Source organism: Polypterus senegalus, chromosome 3 (assembly GCF_016835505.1).
Source record: "Polypterus senegalus isolate Bchr_013 chromosome 3, ASM1683550v1, whole genome shotgun sequence".
Classification (NCBI taxonomy): domain Eukaryota; kingdom Metazoa; phylum Chordata; class Cladistia; order Polypteriformes; family Polypteridae; genus Polypterus; species Polypterus senegalus.
In genome coordinates this window covers 264,570,751-264,596,224 of record NC_053156.1, presented here as the reverse complement: position 1 = coordinate 264,596,224, position 25,474 = coordinate 264,570,751, and the positions used below count along the sequence as shown (strand labels likewise).

Here is a 25,474-nt window from a genome sequence, read left to right as displayed (position 1 = left end):
TTCTAGCAGAAAAGAATAGCTGGAGATACACAAGGACTTTTAAAACATACAAAGCTGAAGATCAGCTATTTCTAGACCAACTAGATACCTGCCCACTGCCCAATGGAAGTTCACGACTGTAATGTATTGTACTGTACAACACTAGCTGAACTAAATGTTCCCAGCAATTCTTCACAGTATGAAGTGTAAAATGACGTTTTCATGCTGTATTATCGTGGTATTTCCCTCTACTTGCCCTTTTACCTGTTTCCTCAAGGGTAAGTGTTCTTGTCAAGTTCGTTATGGGTTGGCCTACTTTTGCCCCTGTAAGCAAACATACACATACATACACAAAGATCCTAAATGAATAAGTACCGTATGAATGACGAATGCATGTCCCATCACTCCCTAGCACTTTAACCACTTAAATGCCGTATGAATGACGCATGCATTTTTCACCACTCCCTAGCACTTTAATTAGGGACTCACTACACCAGCACTAACAAACATGCGGGTGTCCTTGTGACATACATGAAGTCTCTACACTTTGTTGGTTATATTTCATTCAGCACCCAAACAATGTTTTACTTCCACCGCATTTGTACACAGGGTGCCCTAAAATTCACATACATAAACAACCACATACATCAAAACAGTATTTGCAAACAGGGTGCAAAACTTGGTTACCCCAAAATCCTGCCGGACTACGCCAATTGTTTTATCTTGGTAGAGTAATATATATTGCTCTACTTTCCCCTATTGTATTATTAATTTGTAGCCTTAGAATGCCTAATCTCACAGACTTACCACTGTATATAAGGTATTATTGTTTATAACTTATCCCCACCTTCCCCTCTATATCTATAATCTCAGGCAATTAGATGTAGTAAAAAGACAAGCAGGAGTTAAGTCACACATAAAATAATGTATTACTGATAATATTCATAAATAATAACAAAATGCAAAGTACATTTGAATATTGGCATCCATACAACCTGATAAAATGGTGATGTGTAATTCAGGTGGCACACAGACTTGCAGTTACTTAAAATGTATCTAGTTAAGGCATCGTTGGTGCTCAGCTTTCAGCCACATGTCTGTTCAATATGGCTGCTGAGCTGTGCTCATCATTGTGTTGTCTTCATCATCACAGGTTAGCAAGAGTGATGCTTCTTTCATCATATGAATGAAGAGAGAGAAGAATGTGGTTGAGTAAGCAAATTTATAGGTTCTCTCCAATTCCTAGAACCAATAGGACATCATGGTACTTAAAGGACTCTGAGACAAGCCAATTCCAAACAGCCATATCTCAGACCAATGAGAGAAATAGTACATTTTAACACTTCAACCCCCCCAAGACCATATGTTAAGCTAACCTGGCTTTGTATGGGGAATGAGACAAAGACTTTAGCAGAGAAATACTCATCAAACTGGTTTAAGACTCATCCCCCAAATCCTGTCATAAAATTACAAAGAGACAGTCATAAAGGGGGCAAACACGAATACCTCTCACCACTTGGTTTGCCTAAATTACTTTGTATAAATAAAGACATACAAAACATTTATCAAATTATATGCAAAATCCCACATCACAACACATGCCAAAAAAACTTCAGTGTGGGAGTGGTCATCTTATAGACTAGTTTCCAGAAGATATGGAAATGTCAGAAGAAAAGAAACAGGTTTCATCATAAGAGAATCAAGGGGAGGCTTTTCTTCCATTAATGCTCTGTTCATTCTAGGTGTGCCTGGTTACTGTTTAAGAAGTTTCGCTTACTTATGTATCCCTGAAATGACTTGTACTCTTCACCATAATGCACAGTATAAATATTTTTTATATTATGGTAGCCTAGTCAGGTCCTGTGTAAGTTGTCCTATTTCAATATGCAAATAACATGTTTAAATGTTTGGTTTTCTACAGATGGCTTGCAGTCAGTTGCTCACAAATGGATAATCTTGGATGGACCTGTTGATACTCTGTGGGTTGAGAATTTAAATTCTCTGCTTGACGACAGCAAAATTTTGTGCCTTGCTAATGGAGAACGCATCACTTTGCCAGCTGAAGTCCGAATCATCTTTGAAGTAGACAATTTGTCACAAGCCAGTCCTGCCACCATCAGCCGCTGTGCAATGGTTTATATGGTAACTACAAAAATGTAGAAAAAGCAAAGAAGAATAAGTATATCACTCCAGTTATGAAGATAATTGGCTTTATGTGTTATAAATGCACTGCCTCAGGACAGTTTGTTTTTAGAAATGAGTAACAGTAAGTAAAGAAAGACTGATTTCTGTAATGCAGTACTGCTTTTCCTGTAGTGACTGTTTTTCCTCTACTGTTGCTTATAGATGTTGTGACCAGTAGGTTGCATTGCTGCATCCTAAACCCCAGACACAACCTCACAGACACAAGTCCTTGGAGCAAATACAGATTTATTCATACAAATTCTTTACAAAAAGGCTTCTTGCAATTATGAACACAGACACAATTCTCTTCTTCTCTCCTTTTCTTTCTCTTTTCACACCTCCTAGGCAAGCTTTGCTGTCTTCCACCCGACTATAACTTGCCTGGATGAGGTTGAGTGGTTTCTTTTATCTTGGACCCTAGAGTACTTCCAGTGCTAGGGTATAGTCGGTTGGAAGCACTGCCAGGTCAAAGGGAAGCCTCACAAAGTAGGGATCATGTATCCTTGTAGCACCTCCTGGGGGGACCCACAGAACCCGAAAAGTCTGCCTCATTGGACTACAGTTCCAAGCATGCCTTGCAGGTGTCCATACAGGTAGCATTGCCTAGGGATGCTGCCACCTAGCATATTGGAGGAGAATGCAGTCCTGAAAGGTTGTCTCCCCCGTCCATGCATCACACTGGCCTTCTGGTCAGGTATTGTTCCGTGCTCCATCCCAGCTGCCCATGTGCTCCGTCCATAATAATATGCACTTCTAGAATGCCTTAGAATGTTTTCCACACTTGAAGAAGTGAAAAATGTAATATAACATTCTCAAACCTGCCTGATTCAATCCAGGGTTGGTGAGGGGGCTAAGCTTATCCCACCAGTGCTGAGTGCCGGGCAGGAAACAAGCCAAGGACAGGACACCATGCTTCAGCGGTTAGAGCCATCAATTAATCTAAAGTGCACATCTTTGGAAAGGCAAGTGGAAATTCTGCATATACATGAAAAGGATAGGCAGACTTCACATAGACGGCATCCCAGCACAAGCCCAGGATCCTGGATCTGTGAGGAGACAACACTACTCACAATATCTTTGTGCAAAATCTTTTCTTGTTTAATATCCACTGTTGGAGTTTAGAGGACATCTTTACTAAGGCTGCCTTCAGAGTTTATGTAGGCAGATACAACAGTGGAGTGTAATTATGTTGTTTATAAAGGAGAGCATTGGGTGGCAATGTGGTAGTGTGGTTAGGGTTGTTGTCTCACAGCTTCAGGGACTTCAGTGTAATTCCCAACCCAGGCACAGTCTATGTGGAGTAGGTCCTTGTGTTGGTGTGGATTTTCTCCTGATATATCAGTTTGTTCCCACTTCCCCAAAACCTGCATATTAGATTCATTTCTGAATTTGCTTAATGTAAAAATGTGTGTGGGTTTGTGCATGACTGTGCCATGCAGTTGACGGTTTCCTTCCATACTACTGATTTTGCCGGCTACCCAGGACAGTGTATTAGGCCACGTTTGTTACAAAGTTTAATAGCCATTATTACCCTTTCTCCATCAAAGAGACGAAATCAAAGTAAATAAATACACTGCAAATACTGATATTTCATTTTTGTTTATGAACTTTAGCTTTAATACCTTTGTCAACAAATCGCTGAAACAAAATTTCAAGTAAAGTTCTACTCTTTTGTTATATCTTGCCAAGGTTCAGGTTGGGTGCATGCGCTGATTACAGCTCACTGCTGCACACACCACACGACAAACCAACCGGACTGGGACCTGAGTGCAGCCGTGCAACGGGTGACACCTCAGCACCACACTGGACCAGTCTGAGGTTTTGTTACAGTGCCAATCCACCACCAACCTCCAGGTTTTTACTGCAGGGCAGATTAACATCACATCCAGGAAGACACAATTCTTAAAAAAAAAGATATACTTGGTTAGATATTTTTAAGAAAGTCTACTCTGTCTGTCTTGAAAGGGCAAGCTCAGTTACAGGATGCACTGTGGACGACACCCTGAAGGGCAGAATTAAAACAAAAATGAGCGCCATTATGAGCAATGTTGCACGTCCCCTCTCTAACACACTAACACAGAGGACTTTCAGACAATGAATCATTCAGCAGATACGTTACAGAGGCACATTTATGGTATACCAACAGCAATACACATGCATAATGCCTCACTGCAACTGGGACTGCCAAGTTAGAAGTTTTCTTTCTTTTTAATTTTCTTCCTTTATGGTCATTCTGGTGTGTATTCAGACCATAGTGTTTTTGTATATTTATTTATATACTTACTTATCTGCCTATTTATGTATTTACTTATTTAAAGAGATTCTGTAAAAAGCCAAATTCCCCCCTGGGGACAAAGTATCTATCTATCTATCTATCTATCTATCTATCTATCTATCTATCTATCTATCTATCTATCTATCTATCTATCTATCTATCTATCTATCTATCTATCTATCTATCTATCTATCTATCTAAGAATATTTATTGTAGAAAGCATGGAGTTATATGAGGTGTACTTTTCGAAGACAACAAGAAGTGAAAACAGGTGACAACACAAAGAATTCTAAAAGCAGCAATGTATAGACATGATACAAGCACCCTCTCTATTTGAAAGACAATCTACAAAGAACCAAACACACACTTTCAGAATAGTTTTTTCTAACGTGCAGATTTAATTTACTTTTATTTGCTTTATTGCTTTGTGCCACAAACGCAACAGAATTTGTTTTTGCACTTAAACTCACTAAAGCAAGAAAGCATTTTAAAATACATGTAATAGCTTCTATCACATACATATCTCAACAAAGAAAATGTAAATGTCTCAATACAATAATCAATAAGGTGTACGTTATTTGGTATTAACTTCATTGTTACTGTCAGTTAAGATCTGCAAGCAGAGTACAGGCTCACATGTGACCGATTGATTACTGGATTATGTCTAACCAGAGAGTTGAAAACCATCCAGTGTTCCCTGCTAATGAAGTAAGCAGCATTATTCAAAAGGATTTGGGAAAACTATTTACCAGTTCTTACAGCCTCCTGCCACAGTGGTTTGACAAGTAGAGCTATGAGCTATGCAAGTAGAGGCAAGACATGGTGCAGCTAGAGAGTTTCACAGGACAACTAATGCACATCACTGCAGTATCACTTCTAAACCCTCCTCCATTGATGACATCTACTGAGAATTTACAACAAATAATATCTGACTAAACCAACATATGTCCACAAAAAATGTGTGTATTTACCAATTTTTCTTCATGGCATACACCTGTCTACTGATGTCCACAACAAGCCCTTAATTTGACAATGTTGAAGGCCACGCCAAAGAGGCTCCTAGTTAGACCAAAGCACTTGAAATTCTGCTTCTCTAAAGCTTTGAACAAGAACTAGGTAATCACAGTCATTGTCTTGCAAAGTATTTGTCAGCACATTAAGTCGTTAAAATTAGATCTAATATGCAAAACAGAATGAGAATAAACAACACCAAGAAAGCAAGACTTGAGGCATTGCAGTATTTAATAGCTTATACAATCAAATTTATACACATAGATCACGAGTACTGTCAAAAGTATGTTAGAGTATTTGAAGAAAAGGAAGAGATCTTGCCCAATGGCCTCGGAACCCCTGCAGATTTGGTTTGTTTTTTCTGTCCTCCTGGCCATTGGACCTTACTTTATTCTTTGTTACTTATTGCTTAATCTTATTTTTATATTTTTCTTTTTTCTTTCTTCATTTTGTAAAGCACTTTGAGCTACATAATTTGTATTAAAACATGCTATATAAATCAATGTTGTTGTTGTTGTATTGAAATAATTTGAGAGTAATATCCTGAAAGATTTCAGATCTGCAATTAATGTACATGTCAACATGTCTTCTTTTACAGGACCCTGTTGATTTGGGCTGGATGCCTTATGTCAACACTTGGCTAGCAAAGGAATGTAAAGAACTTGGTGAATCTGGGCAAAATTACCTTCAAACTCTTTTTAACAAAAGCATGACAGAGGGTTTAGATTTTATAAAGAAAAATCAGAAAATGCAACACTTCCCTGTTCCAGAAATGGCCATAGTAATGACTTTGTGCAACATTTTAGGAGCTTTTATAAATGTGCTGAGCAAAAATGGATGTCTTTCTGGTGAGTCTGGTTTGTATTTCATTCAAATATTTTTAATTTGGTTCTCAGTTATTTGTAATTTAATTAATTATTTAAGCTAGGACCGGGACTAAAGTTTAACTGCAGTTTAAAGTTTATCTTTAAAGAATATAGTATGATACTCTATTATTGTCAAAGAAACACAAACTTTGCATTTAGTGTATTTAAAAAGTGAAAATCAGAAACACATTTTTATATTTAGCCTGTACAGCATGGTAATTTATGTAAAATTAGATCTATTTATACTAACTGAAACAGCAAAATATTACAAAAAGTAAAAAAGAAGACATTGTTATATTTGAAATTGATAATGGAAAATTCACATTTCCAAGTAATGAATTGTATTTTTGACAGTAATATTTAGTAATATAGAATTGTGAGTTTAAACAGGGAGCTTCTGTATAAAATTTTATGTATTATAGAAATACCACTAACAGCGCAAAAACACTTGACTTGCACATTCATAGTTTTCATCCTCTTTCTCTGTACGTTTAGCATTCGTTTGCTCAGAGGTTGATGTGCTTGTTGCTTCCTGAGCAGCTCTTTTCTCCACCCCATTGGCCCGCTTCTTCTCTTCTTTCGTTGGCATCTTTTCGCATTAAAACTGATTAAGTCATACACGTGGGCCGCACGGCTGCCCTGCTGTCTGCTGCCAAGAGTTGATTCTAAAATAAAATAAAATTAAAATTAAAAGAGGAATAACCTTGGAGGTCAATCATCACCCTGAAAGCAGATAGTAGAGGTCACATAGTATATGTGTACCAAATTTCAGGTCTGATAGGTCAAACGGTTTGTGAGCTACAGGTGATTTAAAATCCTGGACAGACACAACGAACAGCCACACTAGTGTATTATATAAGAAGACTTGTTAAATACAGAGTTGAATAAAAATACAATAAAATGTAATTAATCATGGGTTTTTAATTTGAATAACGTTCTGTGATGTGTATTAGTGTATTTTCATGGTTTCAGTCTGGGGTAAGAGCCATTTCTGCTAAGTCATTTCTTCTTTAGGTCCTGTAACTTGTGCACCATAACCAGCAGTGCACACTTAATTTTTTAAACAGCTTTTTATAATATTTCATTTGCTCAGGTTAGCTCACATACAGTGGTGTGAAAAACTATTTGCCCTCTTCCTGATTTCTTATTCTTTTGCATGTTTGTCACACAAAATGTTTCTGATCATCAAACACATTTAACCATTAGTCAAATATAACACAAGTAAACACAAAATGCAGTTTTTAAATGATGGTTTTTATTATTTAGGGAGAAAAAAAAATCCAAACCTACATGGCCCTGTGTGAAAAAGTAATTGCCCCCTTGTTAAAAATCACCTAACTGTGGTGTATCACACCTGAGTTCAATTTCCGTAGCCACCCCCAGGCCTGATTACTGCCACACCTGTTTCAATCAAGAAATCACTTAAATAGGAGCTGCCTGACACAGAGAAGTAGACCAAAAGCACCTCAAAAGCTAGACATCATGCCAAGATCCAAAGAAATTCAGGAACAAATGAGAACAGATTTAATTGAGATCTATCAGTCTGGTAAAGGTTATAAAGCCATTTCTAAAGCTTTGGGACTCCAGCGAACCACAGTGAGAGCCATTATCCACAAATGGCAAAAACATGGAACAGTGGTGAACCTTCCCAGGAGTGGCCGGCCGACCAAAATTACCCCAAGAGCGCAGAGACGACTCATCCGAGAGGTCACAAAAGACCCCAGGGCAACGTCTAAAGAACTGCACACCTCACTTGCCTCAATTAAGGTTGGTGTTCACGACTCCACCATAAGAAAGAGACTGGGCAAAAATGGCCTGGATGGCAGATTTCCAAGACGCAAACCACTGTTAAGCAAAAAGAACATCAGGGCTCATCTCAATTTTGCTAAGAAACATCTTAATGATAGCCAAGACTTTTGGGAAAATACCTTGTGGACTGATGAGACAAAAGTTGAACTTTTTGGAAGGCAAATGTCCCGTTACATCTGGCGTAAAAGGAACACAGCATTTCAGAAAAAGAACATCATACCAACAGTAAAATATGGTGATGGTAGTGTGATGGTCTGGGGTTGTTTTGCTGCTTCAGGACCTGGAAGGCTTGCTGTGATAGATGGAACCATGAATTCTACTGTCTACCAAAAAATCCTGAAGGAGAATGTCCGGCCATCTGTTCGTCAACTCAAGCTGAAGCGATCTTGGGTGCTGCAACAGGACAATGACCCAAAACACACCAGCAAATCCACCTCTGAATGGCTGAAGAAAAACAAAATGAAGACTTTGGAGTGGCCTAGTCAAAGTCCTGACCTGAATCCAATTGAGATGCTATGGCATGACCTTAAAAAGGCGGTTCATGCTAGAAAACCCTCAAATAAAGCTGAATTACAACAATTCTGCAAAGATGAGTGGGCCAAAATTCCTCCAGAGCGCTGTAAAAGACTCATTGCTAGTTATCACAAATGCTTGATTGCAGTTATTGCTGCTAAGGGTGGCCCAACCAGTTATTAGGTTCAGGGGGCAATTACTTTTTCACACAGGGCCATGTAGGTTTGGATTTTTTTCTCCTAAATAATAAAAAACATCATTTAAAAACTGCATTTTGTGTTTACTTGTGTTATATTTGACTAATGGTTAAATTTGTTTGATGATCAGAAACATTTTGTGTGACAAACATGCAAAAGAATAAGAAATCAGGAAGGGGGCAAATAGTTTTTCACACCTCTGTATTGCTCACATTATCTGATTATATTGGACTTTCAAGATGATGGACAAAAGAAAATGTGAGAAAACAGTAAAACTGACGAAGTGTCAAGAAATACCATGTAATAGAACAAAAAATGTTATGGATAAAATAATTTCAGTTGACAAGTAATTATAATCAGAAGACATTACAACATACACATAGTAGGAGAAAATTAAGCACAAATGTGTAGTGATGGGCTAACTAGACAAAGAGATTCCTAGTCTTATAGAGACGTATAGCATGTTTACATGTGCTTCAATAGCCTGATTATTCACAGAAACCTAATTTCTAAAATGCAATGTAAACCCTTATTCCAATTAGACAAATCAGGTTATTGGCCTCTGAGAAACCTGTTTAACAGAAGTAGATTTCTCTGGAAATAACTTGATTATGTTGCCCTGTATACTCATAACCGGGTTACTGTTTCAGGATCCTGTAGTCTGCACATGTCCATTGCACTCTGTCAGTCTGTGCATGCATTTGCTTCGCACACACCTTCAGCAGCCATGGGTAGAAGCGTCCACAAAATGCAGTTCTAGAAGTAAATGCTGGGCAACTACACTATTTCTTCTCCTGGCAAAAAAAAATCTCAATATTTCTGAAATTGTTAAATTTGTGTTGATGCCAAATTCAGCAACACAATCAAGAGTAATAGGGTAATACTTTAAAAGTAACATGAGCTATGCACCTCAATTACTTTTTAAAGTGGAGTAGTCTAACGCAATACTTATCTTATTATCTTATTGAAGTAAAATGCCAGCATTATTATCTCAGCAGCATTGGTTATGTAAGGCAAGAAGCACATGTACCAAGTCCTATGTAGGATTCAGTCACACAGCCAAGCAGAAAAGAGTATGTTGCTGTGTGCAATCCGGTAAGAGTAACATATAAGAAAGTGTCAGTTTGACTAAGCACTCCCTCTCCAGAGTGCATTCCCATAAAGGCTGCTGTGAAAAGACTGGACAGACGCAGGAAGAGGTTTGGCGGCAGCCACCCATATACTTGAATTAGGCTGCCAAAATTGAAATCTTGATTCCATAGAACAGGTCTCAACAGATTTGAGTCCAACAATAGAACAAATAGGCAAAGATACCGGTTTTAAAGCAACAGGAAATGATATTATTGGCTCCAAAACTGGAAGAGACGTCATCAGGCCTGGAAACAGAAAGTGACATCCTCCAGTCCAGGCAAAATTTACCATGGTTGGTCTGCAGATGAAAAAGAGAGAGGATTAGTGCACCCTGCCACCCACTGGTCTGGCATCGAATTATCTCTTTGTGAGCCTTTCAGCTGCCTCCCATGCGCACGTGTGTGACACTTCTTCTCAGACTCTTTCATTATTTTCAAAATGTCTTTCTCACCTCCTGTCTGGTTTTATACTTTCAGTCAGTCAAGGTTACTCTCTCTCAGAATGCCTCATACGCCTCACACTTCCTTTTTTGTAGCATCACCAAAACCAAACTAACCAATCAGGACCCACAGACCTTAGTGTTTTATTAAATAGTAGTTTGGTATGAAATTATATAGTATGATATGTGATGATATGTTTTTAAGGGAATGCCCAGTTTTGTAATATGATGTCCAGTTTCATTTTCACTCTGAGCTGTATTTCCTTGGAAGTACACTTTTTATACAATGTCCAGAAAAACATTTACTTACATCTAGGACATCATAAATCTTTGACTTTATTGGTTCTAGAGATCAAGCTAATGAAGTGGAAATAATTTTCCATTGTTGGGTCTATACAGTGTGACCTATGATGTCAGCATCTGCATGTAAGAGATCACATGTGGGCCTCATTTTAAGCAAGTGTTTATCAAGTAAATTATATTATATCTGCATAAAAAAGGATTTTGATTGGGCATATGACTTATCGGTTAATTTCAAAAAGCCTTTTCAGTCCAAGCTGTATGTACCTATAATTGTACCAAATTTCACTTTTCTTCAAATTTGATTAAAAATAATCAATAAATAAGTAGAATGATAAGCAGTATATACCTAACAAGTATGATACATTCCTAAATTAAAAGAATTCATCATTAAAACTAATTTTGTACCTATGGTATATTTACCGGTACTTCATAATTGCATTGTATAGTACAATAATATAATTTATTTGCAATTATGTGATATTTACTATATTCGTTTCAACTCTTTCATCACTGCATTTGATTTATTGATTTCATATATTGTATTTCCAGATGTTAATGAAAATATTCCATGGACTGTTCAATCAAGAAGTTCTTCATCTAAGACAACAAGCAGCTTCAGAGGCAGTCTGCTAGGCTCAGCTCAAGACAGGCAAGCCTCATTATAATCGAAGGGGAATGTTAAGAAGAAGAAGAAGAAACAATGTAAAGAGCAGGACTAATGGAGCCTAGGGCACAGCTCCTGGTTCTGTCACTGTCTATGTGGTGTTTGCACATTCTTCCATGGGTTTGGTGCCATTTCCTCACATGTTTCAAGGATATGGTTGTTAGGTGCAAAATTGTCTGTTTTTTTCCAAAACCTGAAATAAGAGTTTTAGTATTCAAAAGAAGCAAAGCAAACTAAACCCAACCATTTACCAAATTTCTGAACCAGTTTAATCCAATTTTACAGTGAAAGGGAGATGCAGAATTTTTGAGCAAACCACAGATAAATCCTTAATGGAGCTAACCAATCACATGGCCCACTCATGCACACACCTACACTCACCCACAAAACTGGCCAATTTCTAGATTTTTCAGTTTATTGAGTAATTATTGCCACATGTATAGTGTATAGTGAAATTATTTCTTACATGTGTTAATCAACATGCAAAACATTCCTAACCCCAACACCTAGATTACTGAGTATAACAACCTTACCTCGAAAGTTCTGTCTTCCTTACCTGAAACAACCTACCAGTCACCAGCTGAAATAACATGTCTGTGTTTGGTATGTAAGAGGAAGCTAGGTAACCCAGAGAAAACTAAGGCCAACATGGAAAGAATTTAGAAACAATGAAGTGTCTTATCCAGTGTTTGTACCTGCTTTCTGTCTGTTACCACTGGGATACACTCAGATTCCTCACAGCTCTTTCTGAGTCATTAATCATAAAACAAAATCTGTGTTCTGCTTTCAACAGGAGGGACCATCATAAGTGGTTTCTTCAGAAGCATCCAGACAAACTCCCAGTTTTGCTCGGAAGGCTCTTCGTTTTTGCTTTTACCTGGGCTGTTGGTGGAATCCTGAATCGTGATGAGGAATGGGAAGACTCGCTACAGGTTTCCAAAGACAAAGACACTCCTCTTGTTAGCGTAGCCTGCTGCTTTGATAAGCTGGTTCATGATTTGTTTGACGGAGAGCCACCTTACGGTAAAGACCTGTTTTAACCTACATGCTAAAGTGTAGTCCTATGTTTATTCTACAGGGTGTTTGTCTTGTTTAGTATTATAACCACATTTTGATCATTACTGTGGTACATTTAATTCATTGCAAACAACAACAGAAATATGTATTTCTAGAGCACATTTTAGAGAAAGCATGTAGCTCAAAGTGTTTTACAAGGTACTAAAGAAAAATTGCAAGAAATCATTAATTTAGAAATAAATATTTGAATGACTGCATGAAGTACCAAAAATATTAATTAATAAAAATCAATACACACTTAAATAATACAGTAACAGATAAAGTAGAGTCCTTAATTATGAGTTTTTTATGACTATAATGATAAGTCCAATGGTCAAGCAAGACAGAAAGGATAAAAAAACTCCAGCTAGCAAGACGCTGGAGAAAATAAAACTGCAGTGGTTCCAAGCTGAAATGACCACTCAGTCCCAATGGGCAATCTACCTAACATAAGTTTGCTTAAGTAGTTTCCTATTGTTTTTAAGCCTCATCCTAAAATACTGTATTCGATGCAGTGGATCTCGATGACAGGTAGACCATCCGCTTTCATTCTAACATCACAGGTGGCTTCACAGTACTTGACCAGATGGTGGGGGTACAAAATGGCACAAAAGAAGAAAGAGAAAAGTAGAGGTTAATAACGACTGCAAAAACAAAAAGTATATATTTCAATACATGTATACTACAACCACAAGGCTGGAGCAATAGATGATTATCTCTAATAAGTGATAAAATATGCAAATATAAAGGATATACAACAAAGTGCATTCTGTATACATAAGGAAGCATCATATTTCTTACCTGTTCTGATGCTGATTAGCTAACCAATGGTGGTTTTTATTTCTGAACTGATTTCATAATGGAATATAAGTGGCCATTATAAAAGGATTTTTTTGCCTTGAAAGAGAGGCAAGATGTTCTTAAATTAATTTACCATGTAGAATTTCAAAATAATAGACATGCTTCTAGCAATCCTGCATTTGAATTAAAGCCCCATGCCTTATTATAGGTTTAGCTATAATATTGTGATGAAATTGACAGAAATTATAGCTATCCTAAGGGCACACATTATGGTCTCTGTTTTATGGTGTTCATGTTGTACAGACAAACTGACGAATGTTTGATTTTTGCTATCACTTGTTATCCCAACAAGTGACTGCTAGCAATTGTTATGTAAATATATGGGTAGTATTGTGCTTAATCTGTTTGAACAGAAGATGTGTATGCATGCAGAAATAAAGCATACCTTAATCTATTAATCAGGGGTACGCAAGCCATACAAAAGGATTTACTTCATGGACATTTTCATATGTGAATTTATAATAAAACTATGGCAAAAGACTTTGGGAGGTCTCTTCAGACTGCAAGGCTGTAAATAGTAGCCTGTGTAGCTTATTTCAAACTCTGGAGCTAGTTCTATAGAAGCAATGAAAATATTCCCTCAGTTTTCACTTGCCAAAATATTTGATTTCATTTAATTAAATTCTCAGTTCTCAAAATATAATTGCAAATATAGAAAAAAGGAAATAACAAAAATAAAATAGCAATTAGCACAATGCATAAAAAGTTAAAACAGCTTGCCTAATGCTCAGCATTAAATTTCAAAACATTGATCCAATTAAAGCAAATTAATCCCAATTTTAATGAAGGACAGCTTTGTTAATCCTCAACTATGCAACAGTTTGTGCACCATTAACTACAATATTGGATAGTTCCTTTATCCTGGTATTGCCTGATGTGTTTTACAGAAATGGTTAGTAAAGATTTGTATTCTGCTAGCACTTTACACTACCAAATATTGTGTTAAATTTTAGACCTGCTTTTTTTTTTTAATGAGTTTCAATGTGTCAAATAATGCCATGTAGTTTGTAGACAAGACCCCAGACAGTAATACATTGGAGGATTCGGTCATTTGGAAGGGTCATGTAAGAGTGGCATGATGTTAACCTTATTCCTCCTAGACCTTAAAGGCATGAGGTGTTCAAAGTGAGGGGGGACTTGGATCTTTGTGAGGCAGGACAGACTACCAAGAAACAGTTCGAAGTGTCTGTCACTTTAAATATAAATCAGGGAGAACTGCTAGGTACCAGGTTATTTTTGACATGGTGGTCCCAGGTTTTTAGACAAATGAGAAAAGAGCTCCACTCATAAGGAGGAATATTTCGGACACAATGAAATAAATAAATAAATGCGTAAATAAATAAAAGTACTTTGAAATGTGAGCATAAATAAATAAATGTGTCATGAAATGAGAGCCTTAATAAATAAATATGTCATGAAATGAGAGCATAAATAAATAAATGTGTCACGAAATATGTTTTTCGTTGCTTATTTATTTATTTCATTTTGTCCGTAACATTCCTGCAAACCGTCATTAAATACGGCTTAAAATAAAACTGTCACTTTCACTCGTCAAAGTTGAGAGGGTGGGCTCTAACACGCCCTCTAGTTACTGATCGGTGAATCGATGGCACAAGAATTAATTAGAAAAATGATTACTATGATTACCGATGAAATGGATTCTGCCGAAGATATTACGTATTTCAGAGAGAGAATTGAAGATTTATCGGAAGAAATTGCAATGTTGGCGGCCCTTTTAGACTATGAAACTGTTTTTGAAATTATCGAAGAACAGGTGGAACGGACTAAACTCCAGTTCAGGTGACACAGTTCCCTGATCTGGACGTCCATCCTTTGACATTCCAGCTGAGTCAATAGAACACCTTCTGTTATGCAGTTTAAAAGTACAACAGATTGCAGATCTATATGGTGTATCGGAGAAGACGATATGATACGAAGGCGAATGAGCCAGTTTGATATGCGGTAAGCTGCAACGGCTGTATTAGTTTAGGTATTTTGACATGGAATGCCCAAAGCAGCTCCAACTAATATTTTGAACTGAACAACTTTACCACTGATCAGAGCTGTACAGTTGTTTGAAAAAGTAGCTGCGAATATGCAACTGACTTTATACTCGTAAAACAAGGGTCAAATACTCAGTTCTAAAAGGGCCACCAACATTGTAATTTCTTCCGATAAATCTTCAATTCTCTCTCTGAAATACGTAATATCTTCGGCAAAATCCATTTCATCGGCAGTAGTAAGCATTTTTCTAATTAATTCGTGTGCTATCGATTCACCAATCAGTAACTAGAGGGCGTGTTAGAGCCCACCCTCTCAACTTTGACGAGTGAAAGTGACAGTTTTATTTCAAGCCGTATTTCATGACGGTTTGCAGGAATGTTACGGACAAAATGAAATAAATAAATAAGCAACGAAAAACATATTTCATGACACATTTATTTATTTATGGTCTCATTTCATGACATATTTATTTATTTATGCTCTCATTTCATGACACATTTATTTATTTATGCTCACATTTCACAGTACTTTTATTTATTTACGCATTTATATATTTATTTCATTTTGTCCGAAATATTCCTCCATACACACTCAAAGGAACATTTCTTAATGTTTGGGGTGGTCACTAAAATACTGAATATTGTATTTCAATACCTAATATATTTAAATCTGCATTGATGGTTAGGCAATGTTTCCAATTCAGTTACACTTTGTGTGCTTTGCCTATTAAGATAATGCTGGCAGTTCATATTTATTTGAAAAGCACACATATTGACAGACCACAAAAAACTACTTAGTTGTTTATTTTGTTATTTATTCGGCAATCTGGGTCAAAAATAGGCCAACAACACAACGGTTACACATTGATCTCAGTACCTGTACTGCCAGGCCTGTAAAGGCAGAGAAAGCAGGTGCTTTTACAGAAATTGTGCTGGTTTGATTCCCCATAGGGTTACAAATGTAATTTCTTCACAATATGTTAATTCTGGTGTCCGTGCCTTTGTCTAAAGACCTGTGAAAATTTCTGTGTTAATTATTTTCTTTAATAATAATACAAAATTAATGAATAGATATAGCCATATCATAATATTAATGGATATCATTATAAGTAAGAACGTTTGCCGTTTATTCTTTAGACCAGGCCAGCTTCTCTCTTTTTCTCTGCTTTTTCCATATCTTTCAATGTACTGCATTTGGAAATTTGAGAAGTTACCTTGCAAAATATGTTTTTCGCACTCCGTGTCACATTTTTAGTATTTAATTCTCGACATTAACCAGCAGTATTTATACATGTTTTAACATTATTAAGTGCTTTATTGTGAACAAATTGTAAATAATAGCATCATTTGTTCTGTACGTTTTTTTTCCCATTTTTCTTAAGTCCAGTTAGTAACATTTTAAGATCAATGCACTCTTAACACTTTTATTTTCATTTTAAGGAGTTCGCCTTCCAACTGGAAACAGGCTCATCTTTGGTTACTTTGTAGATTTACAAACGGGTGCTTTTGTGCCCTGGGATGAACTGGTGACTTCTACTGAGTCAATGATAAAGAAAGGTAGACATTTTAATGATTTCCCTGATTTAGGTAATTCTTTTTTAAGAATACTTGTAAAGGAGCTTTGCTTTCATTTAAATAATGTAGTCATGAAAGCTTTATTTACTGTATCTGTATTGCCTTTGTTATTAAGTAAGTTGTAATTAAGTAATTTAGTATTAAGTAGTGTCTGCCTCGATGTGTCTAAATGTTAAGTATTTTCATGTAAAGTTTTTCATAGAAATACCAAAAGATTTTTTTTTACCTGTTAGGCTTATTTCAGTTAAATCCTCTAATGGCAGGTGTTATTCTGGATCATTTTATCATATGGAATATACTCTGCACATACACCGATCAGCCACAACATTAAAACTACCTGCTCAATATTGTGTGAATGCCCCTCATGCCGCGAAAAACAACTCTGAGCTCTGGTTTGGACTCCACAACACCTCTGAAAGTGCCCTGTGGTATCTGGCCCCAAGACATAAGCAGCAGATCTTTTAAATCCTGTAAACTGTGAGGTGGACCTCCATGGATCAGACCCATTTTTCCAGCACATCCCACACATGCTCAATCTGATTGAGATCTGGGGAATTTTTGGATGCCAAGTCAGTATCTTGAACTCTTTGCAATTTTCCTCAAACCATTCCTGAGCAATTTTTGCAGTGTGGCAGTGCACATTACCCTGCCAAAATAAGCCACTGCCATCAGGGAATACTGTTACCATGAAGCAGTGTAAGTGGTCTGCAACAATCTTTAGTTAGGTGGTACGATGCACTGTGTGCTCTGACACCTTTCTCTCATGGCCAGCATTACGTTTCTCAGCAGTTTGTGCTACAGTAGCTCTTCTGTGGCATCAGACCAAACAGGCTAGCCTCCATTCCCCACGTGCATCGATGAGCCTTGGCCATCCATGACTCTGTTATCAGTTCTCCACTTTTGTTAGGTAGCAACCACTGCATGCTGGGAACACCCTATAAGACCTGCGATTTTGGAGATGCTCTGACCCAGTCGTCTAGCCATCACAATTTGGCTCTTACCAAAGTCACTCTGATCCTTACGCTTGGCAGTTTTTTTGCTTCCAACACATCACCTTCAAGACCTGATTGTTCACTTGCTGACTAATATATCCCACCTCTTCACAGGTACCATTGTAATGAGCTAATCAGTGCTATTCACTTCACCTGTCAGTGGTTTAAATATTGTGGCTGATTGGTGTATACATATTGTAAACAAGCGCTTTATAGCGCCCGACCCGGCATAGAATAGGCAGAGGCACGTGTTCACACTCAAAGGTTTTTATTTCTTTTTTCTTCAGCCGTGTGACACGTCTTCCCCGTGCCACACAGCCCAAACACAGTCCCAAGCACCAAACCAAGCACCAAACCAACACAAAACCAAACTTTCCTGCTCCACCACTCCTCCCAGGCAACCTCGTCCTCTTCCTCCCGATTCTGGCCTCGATTGCTGGGAGGCAGGCCCTTTTATGCCCCACCCGGAAGTGATCCAGGTGCCTGACCAGCTGGTCTTAATTGCACCTCCGGGTGGGGCTGATAAACCGTCCAGTGTGGTGGCTGGAACTCTGCAGCACCCCCTAGCGGCCACCCCATCTCCCAACCGGGCTGCTGTGGTGGACTCCATGTCCCATGGAGCCACGGGGGAGATTGAGGAGGAATCCAGTGCCAGGGAGACTGCCCCCAAGCGCCCCGAGGGAGGTATTGCAAAGTCCATGATGGCTCCCCCGGGACGTATGCATCAGAGGCGTCCCGGCCGGGCATGGGACCCGGCTGTCCGTCACAATATATATACCTTGGCTGCCAACAGATGAGATTCTGCATATGCTAGTGTAAAAACACAAGTTTCCCACAAGTCGAAAAAGAGATGGCCCAGGTAGAACAGCACAGTACTTCTTCAGGATATTATGAAGCAGGCTCAGCAGCCTAGCAGTTGACAGAACACTTTGGCACTCTACCGCCTGGTTTGTAGGAGTATGCTAGCTCAGGAGGGAGAGGATCATGCTATCTGTCATACTGAGCAAGCAGCTCAATGCTGTTTGGAGACCTGGCTCTTCAATGGTAATGGAGTGTTCAGGGGTGTAGCAACACCAAGAGAGGCCTCAGCAGGCACAATTCCCCTATTAGTGACAGTACAGTAAGGAAAAGGCTCCATGCAGCTGGCCTTAGAGCAAGATGATCTATCATAGGTCCTCTCCTTAGTCCACAAACATGCCCTGACCAGACATGTGGCCACATATAATTGCGGTGGTTACAGCTGTTCTAAGAAACAAATATGGCGTTCAGCTGCTGCTGTGGCCTGACCGTAACCCCATAGAGCACTTTTGGGATCATCACGATTTGTATGATTTGTATATATTGACAAAACTGTGTCTTTATCTCTTCTCTTTTATTTTGAGGTTTGTTTCTTTGACATTTGCCAATATCTCTGTAATTATTTATATTGGAAAATGTATTTATTTCCTGTGTTGTATCATAACATAGCACTTCAATAAAATGCTGCAATAATTGTGTTAAATAATTATTATTTTCTTTAGGATTGAGCTTTTCATCATTTTCTGAGTCACTAATGTATGAAGGTGTTAAAGGAAAATTCCTGAAGAAGAGTATGGACTCAAGTGTACAGTTCATCCCCACTCCTGACACCGTGCGATTCTCCTTCCTGACAAGCTTACTCCTGCTCAATAGTCACCCTGTGCTGTTAACAGGTGCAGTAATATGCCAGGAACCAAATACAAATCACTTTTTTTCTTAGGATGTATAATTCAGATTGTTTAACATGCAATATGGCTGCTTATTTAAGATATTATCGTATTTACTGCTCCTTAAAATTTGTTGTCTCAGAGGTTTCTTCTTTTAAAAGTTAACATTTGTAGTTGAATACATACATTTTGGCTGGTATGAGTCTTTTTATTCTCCCAAATAACAGAACTATACTGCATATGAGGGAATCTAATAAGTTTCTAACATAATTTTAGTAATTCCAAAAAAACATAGAAATGGTTAAATGTTAGCTTGAAATGTTGTGTTTGTCTGGCACTTGTGAAACTTCACGTCACTCTGCTTTAGCCTAGCACCTCCCGATCTTTTCTTTAGAATATGAACTTTAAAATATATGATTCCTATTTATTACTGCATTTTATGATTAATTTTATTGTTGATACATTTATTTATTTTGTCCAGGTAATTAAGTCAAAGGTCATAAAAGTTAATATAGGAAAGAAGACAAAGATTTACAACAGTTATTATTCATTCAACTGTTTTAGGGGAATCAGGTGTCGGAAAGTCTGTGTTAATTCACAACATGCTGGAAAATTTGAAGAAGCAGGGAGGTCATCTAATAAAACCAGGAACAATCCTTGGTGATGTTTTCCTGCACAATCAAGCAAAATCTGCAAGGTAGACCATACATTTAATATAATCTGGCTGGTGTGTGGCACTGTTGTATGGTGTATGCACATTATCCCTATGTACACTTTTTTGTAAGTATCTTTTCTCACACTTTCTAAAGACGTTCATGTAGTGAGTGAAAATGCGCTCTGTGAAGAATTGAGGTGCCATCCAGAATTGGTTTCTGTCTTCCACCTGTTGCTACCAGGAGCATTAGCTCCCTACAACCTTGTGCTGGATAAGTCAACAAAGAAAGTGAACAACTGAATGTTTTTCTGAATGTGTTTGTCTATTGGAAACAAAAAAGTAAAAATTCTGCTTTGGGAGGAATTCATGCAGCACTTGAAAACCAAAAATCACAATGACATGGTAATGCAAGTATTTGATGAAGCACACAAAGAGGCCATACACAAAACGAAAAACACAACATGCAGAGTTAACAGAACAAACCCACTCCCTGCTGCCCCTTTGATCATTCAGAATTGGGTCAGTTCAGTTAAGCGGTTTGCCTACATGCTCCAAATGAAAAGTTCTACCAAGCGGTCTTGGTGTCACCTTCTGTTTTCCTTCCCACTGACCCTGGGCTCTTCTTCCTAGCAGAGAGTCTTCTTCCTGAATTCTGCTCCTGACTAGAGAGTTGATTTTCAATCTGCCATTAGGTAGCTTTACTGCTCCTGATGGGGTCACTTCCAGCCACTTCCTAGAATCACTTCTTGGTCTGGGTGACACTGTCATTTTTATATAGGAATACCAATCTAGTACTATCCATATGCAGTTTCTCAGGCATCTTCTCACCTGCCCACAGTCTTAAAATGACAGCATGGTCTATGATTTTTTTCCTGGAGCAACATGCTCTCCAGAAGCTCAAAGATTTTCTGGCCTTTCTTCCTTCCAGGGAGGCAGCTTTGTCCTTTGTCTAAAAGGAGAATGTCCTAGTGGCATGAAGTTCAGACATGTCACTCTCATGTACCCCTAGCTCTTAACAAGTGTCTTGGCCTCCAGCATTATAGAGGGATATTTCATTGTTCCCTTTAGGTCATATTTTGACTGTCTCACTGTCTTCTATACTGATGCACCTGTCTGTCGAACTTCTGTGATGCCCGTTACTTTCAAGACTAGCATACTGTATATACAGTGCTTTGTCACGGTGCTTCTCTCCTGGAGGTTTGTTATAGGACTTTACCCATCCCTATACCACTTTTTCCATTGGTCATCCTTTCACAGAATAGTAAACTCCTATGTATTCCATCCATCCATCCATTATCCAACCCACTATATCCTAACTACAAGGTCATGGTGGCCTGCTGGAGCCAATCCCAACCAACACAGGGCGCAAGGCAGGAAACAAACCCCGGGCAGGGTGCCAGCCCACGGCAGGTCCCACACAAACACCCACACAAACACCCAGCACACACTAGGGATAATTTAGGATCGCCAATATACCCAACCTTCATGTCTTTGAGAGGAAACCGGAGTACCCCGAGGAAACCCACACAGACACAGGGAGAACATGCAAACTCCATGCAAGGAGGACCCAGGAAGCGAACCCAGGTCTCCTAACTGCGAGGCAGCAGCGCTACCCACGTGTTGCCCCTCCTATGTATTGTGTACTCTAATTGTTGATTTTACTAACATGTATTTTATTACTATTGTTTTATTATTTTTTGTTAACTGATCTTGTATATTCCACAGTCTTCTAGAGAATGTTAACTCTCTGACAGCTGAAGATGCAAATGAACAAGTTATTGAAGATGCATTTTTGGGTAATAAACTTATTAAAAAGTGTAATGCTTAAGTAGCTGGATTTGGAGGAGGGTACAATCGTTCATTATAGATCCTGAATGGGTCGATGGTTTCATTTTCACAGAGCAGCCTAAAGGTGGAGGAATGAGGCTAATAAAGAGTCGTGGAAATGCAAAATCTAAAAAAAAATTCCCAAAATCAAAACTTTTTTTCTGACTTTTCCTTTTTGGCTCCAATGTCATTCATTGCCAATGATTCTAGATAATATCCATTAACATTTTAAGTTAAATTATACAGTACATCATATGTATTATTTGCAGTAAAAAAAAATGCATTTAATATATGTTAGTATTATGAATGAAGGGGACTGATCAAAGAGTGGAGACCTCAATTTTCATAAATGTTTATTTTTCCTGGTTTAGGAATACTTGTTTTTATTTCTATACAGGAGAGAAAGAAAAAGATAAATAAGGATCTCAGTTCAAAGACAGAGTCAATTATATGATCAATAAATGAAAAACGCAGTTCTCACAAATAAGACTTTGGGCCCCCCTGTCCACGGACACAGTCATTTGTGGTCACAGTTTGGTCCCTTTTTCTTTTAGTTTTTTGCCTGACTCAGCTAAGGTGGAATTCCTCTTCAATGACAATAAAAAATGAGCTGCTTCCAGAGGGACTTATTTCCTTATTTATTCTCTCTGGGAGTCATCTAACAGGAAGTGACATTGGTTCTGGAGATGACCTCAGGGGGTGGAGCTTTTCTGTCTTTTTTCCACAATGACCTTATTTGGCAGAGTCTCTTTCTTTGGGCTTCCAAGGTTTGAGTTACCTGGACCACTTCCTTGTCCCCATTTGCTGCGGACTCAGGTTTTGCGAACAGGACCATGACAATATGGTAGTTTAAATGCTTAAAAAGAGTGTATGCTAAAATTTAATTTAGATTACTTACATTAACTGCAAATAAAGTTTGTTTTTTATTATTTTGTGGTTAGGATGTATTGGTGTGGCTTACAAAACACAATACAATTGAACTTGAAACAACATACAATACCAAAAATAAAATTTACAAATTACAGCAGATTGTTTGGTTATGAGCATAGATTGTGATTAATTGATGACTTTGTTTCTTTGCCTCTTAAGAAACTGCACTGAGTGACCATTCCCCTGGGTTAAGTAGCAAGCCCTTCATCAAGCACCAGTCTCTTTATGGCATCACTCAACCTTCTTCTGACGATTCCAGCTTAATAGTCTCTTCATTGCAATTCTGTGGCCAGACCAGTGTTCAACAAACACAGGCTCGAATCTTAAAAAAACTTGTGAGAAAAGGCAAAGGTTTTTTTGGAGCATCACATAACAAAAAGGTAAATATTTAATTTCTAATGACTCAGAGGTGCAAGAGACAAAGGAATGGACGCTCAATGTTGTCTTGCCCTGAGCCTGCACCTACAAACTGCCAGCTCAGCCTTACACCTGAGGTCAGTTGAAACAACATCTGCCACACTTTCCCATCTATATCAGCCAGTCCTAAACGCAGGTCAACATGCTTTAGAAGCTGAGACTAGGTCTCTGTAAGTGCCTCTCTTAAGTGTTCTGTCTGAACTCACCTTCCACACTCTTAGGAGCCACATTTATTCTGACGGTACTTGGCACTCTGAAAAATGTGTCCCTCACCATTTGAGACCAAGTACATTTACACATTGTCACTTTTGTTTTACATAAACCCATTTTTAGGTGCATTCACATATACAGTAGTGCGAAAAGCACCTACTGCAGTTGCTATTTCTGTATTTCTGACTATATTCCTGTCCATTTAATTGTCCACATAAAAATTGCTGTGGACTGATTTTGTTGAAATTTGGCACACTTATTCTCCAAGGAAATTTGTGAGTAAAGTTCAGTTTTTGCTGAGACATTTAAAGTACAGCGTTCTGTACAAAGTTTTGAAATTTCAAACCCTTCCATTGAAAAGCATTGGAAAATTTTCAAACTCTATTAATCTTGAAACATATAAACATCCTGTGCAAACACTATCCTGGATTAATTTACTATTTTAGATTTATGTTGGGAAAGGTTACTTCAGCTTGTATCTTTTCGGTGCTATTTGTTTGATAGCCGCTACTAATAGCAAAACTGTAGAGTTGTGCGCATGCAACAGCTTGACATGCTGTCTGAGGAAGTGTGGCTCCTGCATTTGCACAATGGCATGCAGAGAAGTGAATGTCATTCGATGTTGAAACAACATTAGTGTTGAAAATGTGCATATCACTCTGAGCATGCAAATAATGCAAATACAACAACAACAACAACAACAACATTTATTTATATAGCACATTTTCATACAAACAGTAGCTCAAAGTGCTTTACATATTAAAGAATAGAAAAATGAAAGACATAATTATAAAAAATAAATCAACATTAACATCGAATAAGAGTAAGGTTCAATGGCCAGGGGACAGAAAAACAAAAACTCCAGACGGCTGGAGAAAAAATAAAATCTGTAGGGATTCCAGACCATGAGACCGCCCAGTCCCCTCTGGGCATTCTACCTAACATAAATGAAACAGTCCCCTTTGTATTTAGGGTTCTCATGGAAAGGCTTGATGAAGATGATGATGGTCACGTAGACTTCTTCCTTTTAATCCGTCCATCATTGTTGGAGCATCATGAAGCTTTGAGTAGGTGGAGGTGGCGCAGGCCACCACCACAAAGAAACCGGAAAAAGAAACAGAAAAGAGAGTAGGGGTCAGTACCGATTTTAGAGCCACCATGAATAGTTGTTATGATGAATTGAACATACAGAGTATCAGGATTAAGTTAAATTAAATTAAAATGAAGTTATAAAAAGGCCATGTTAAAGTAATGTGTTTTCAGCAGTTTTTTTTAAAGTGCTCTACTGTATCAGCCTGGCGAATTCCTATTGGCAGGCTATTCCAGATTTTAGGTGCATAACAGCAGAAGGCCGCCTCACCACTTCTTTTAAGTTTTGTTCTTGGAATTCTAAGGAGACACTCATTTGAGGATCTGAGGTTACGATTTGGAATATAAGGTGTCAGACATTCCGATATAGAAGATGGGGCGAGATTATTTAAGGCTTTATAAACCATAAGCAGAATTTTAAAGTCAATTCTGAATGACACAGGTAACCAGTGTAGTGACGCTAAGACTGGTGTGATGTGTTCTGATTTTCTTTTCCTAGTTAGGATTCTAGCAGCTGCATTCTGCACTAGTTGCAAACGATTTATATCTTTTTTGGGTAGTCCTGAGAGGAGTGCGTTACAGTAATCTAGTCGACTGAAAACAAACGCGTGAACTAATTTCTCAGCATCTTTCAGTGATATAAGAGGTCTAACTTTACTTATGTTTCTTAAGTGAAAAAATGCTGTCCTAATGATCTGATTAATATGTGATTTAAAATTCAGATTACAGTCAACAATCACCCCTAAGCTTTTTACCTCCGTCTTGACTTTTAATCCTAATGTATCCAGTTTATTTCTAATAGC

The 25,474-nt window shown here is 38.0% G+C and overlaps 1 protein-coding gene across 1 annotated transcript in view; it reads left to right on the top strand.

Moving 5' to 3' along the window:
* Positions 1–25,474, top strand: part of LOC120526665 (dynein heavy chain 6, axonemal-like) — a 234,043-nt gene that overhangs the window by 89,204 nt on the left and 119,365 nt on the right. The window contains exons 35-43 of the mRNA XM_039749820.1: positions 1,901–2,121; positions 6,048–6,297; positions 11,257–11,356; positions 12,165–12,394; positions 16,732–16,848; positions 19,379–19,549; positions 20,108–20,240; positions 21,924–21,994; positions 23,115–23,335. Coding sequence (XP_039605754.1) covers positions 1,901–2,121; positions 6,048–6,297; positions 11,257–11,356; positions 12,165–12,394; positions 16,732–16,848; positions 19,379–19,549; positions 20,108–20,240; positions 21,924–21,994; positions 23,115–23,335 — 1,514 coding nt within the window. The remainder of the gene's footprint in view (positions 1–1,900; positions 2,122–6,047; positions 6,298–11,256; positions 11,357–12,164; positions 12,395–16,731; positions 16,849–19,378; positions 19,550–20,107; positions 20,241–21,923; positions 21,995–23,114; positions 23,336–25,474) is intronic.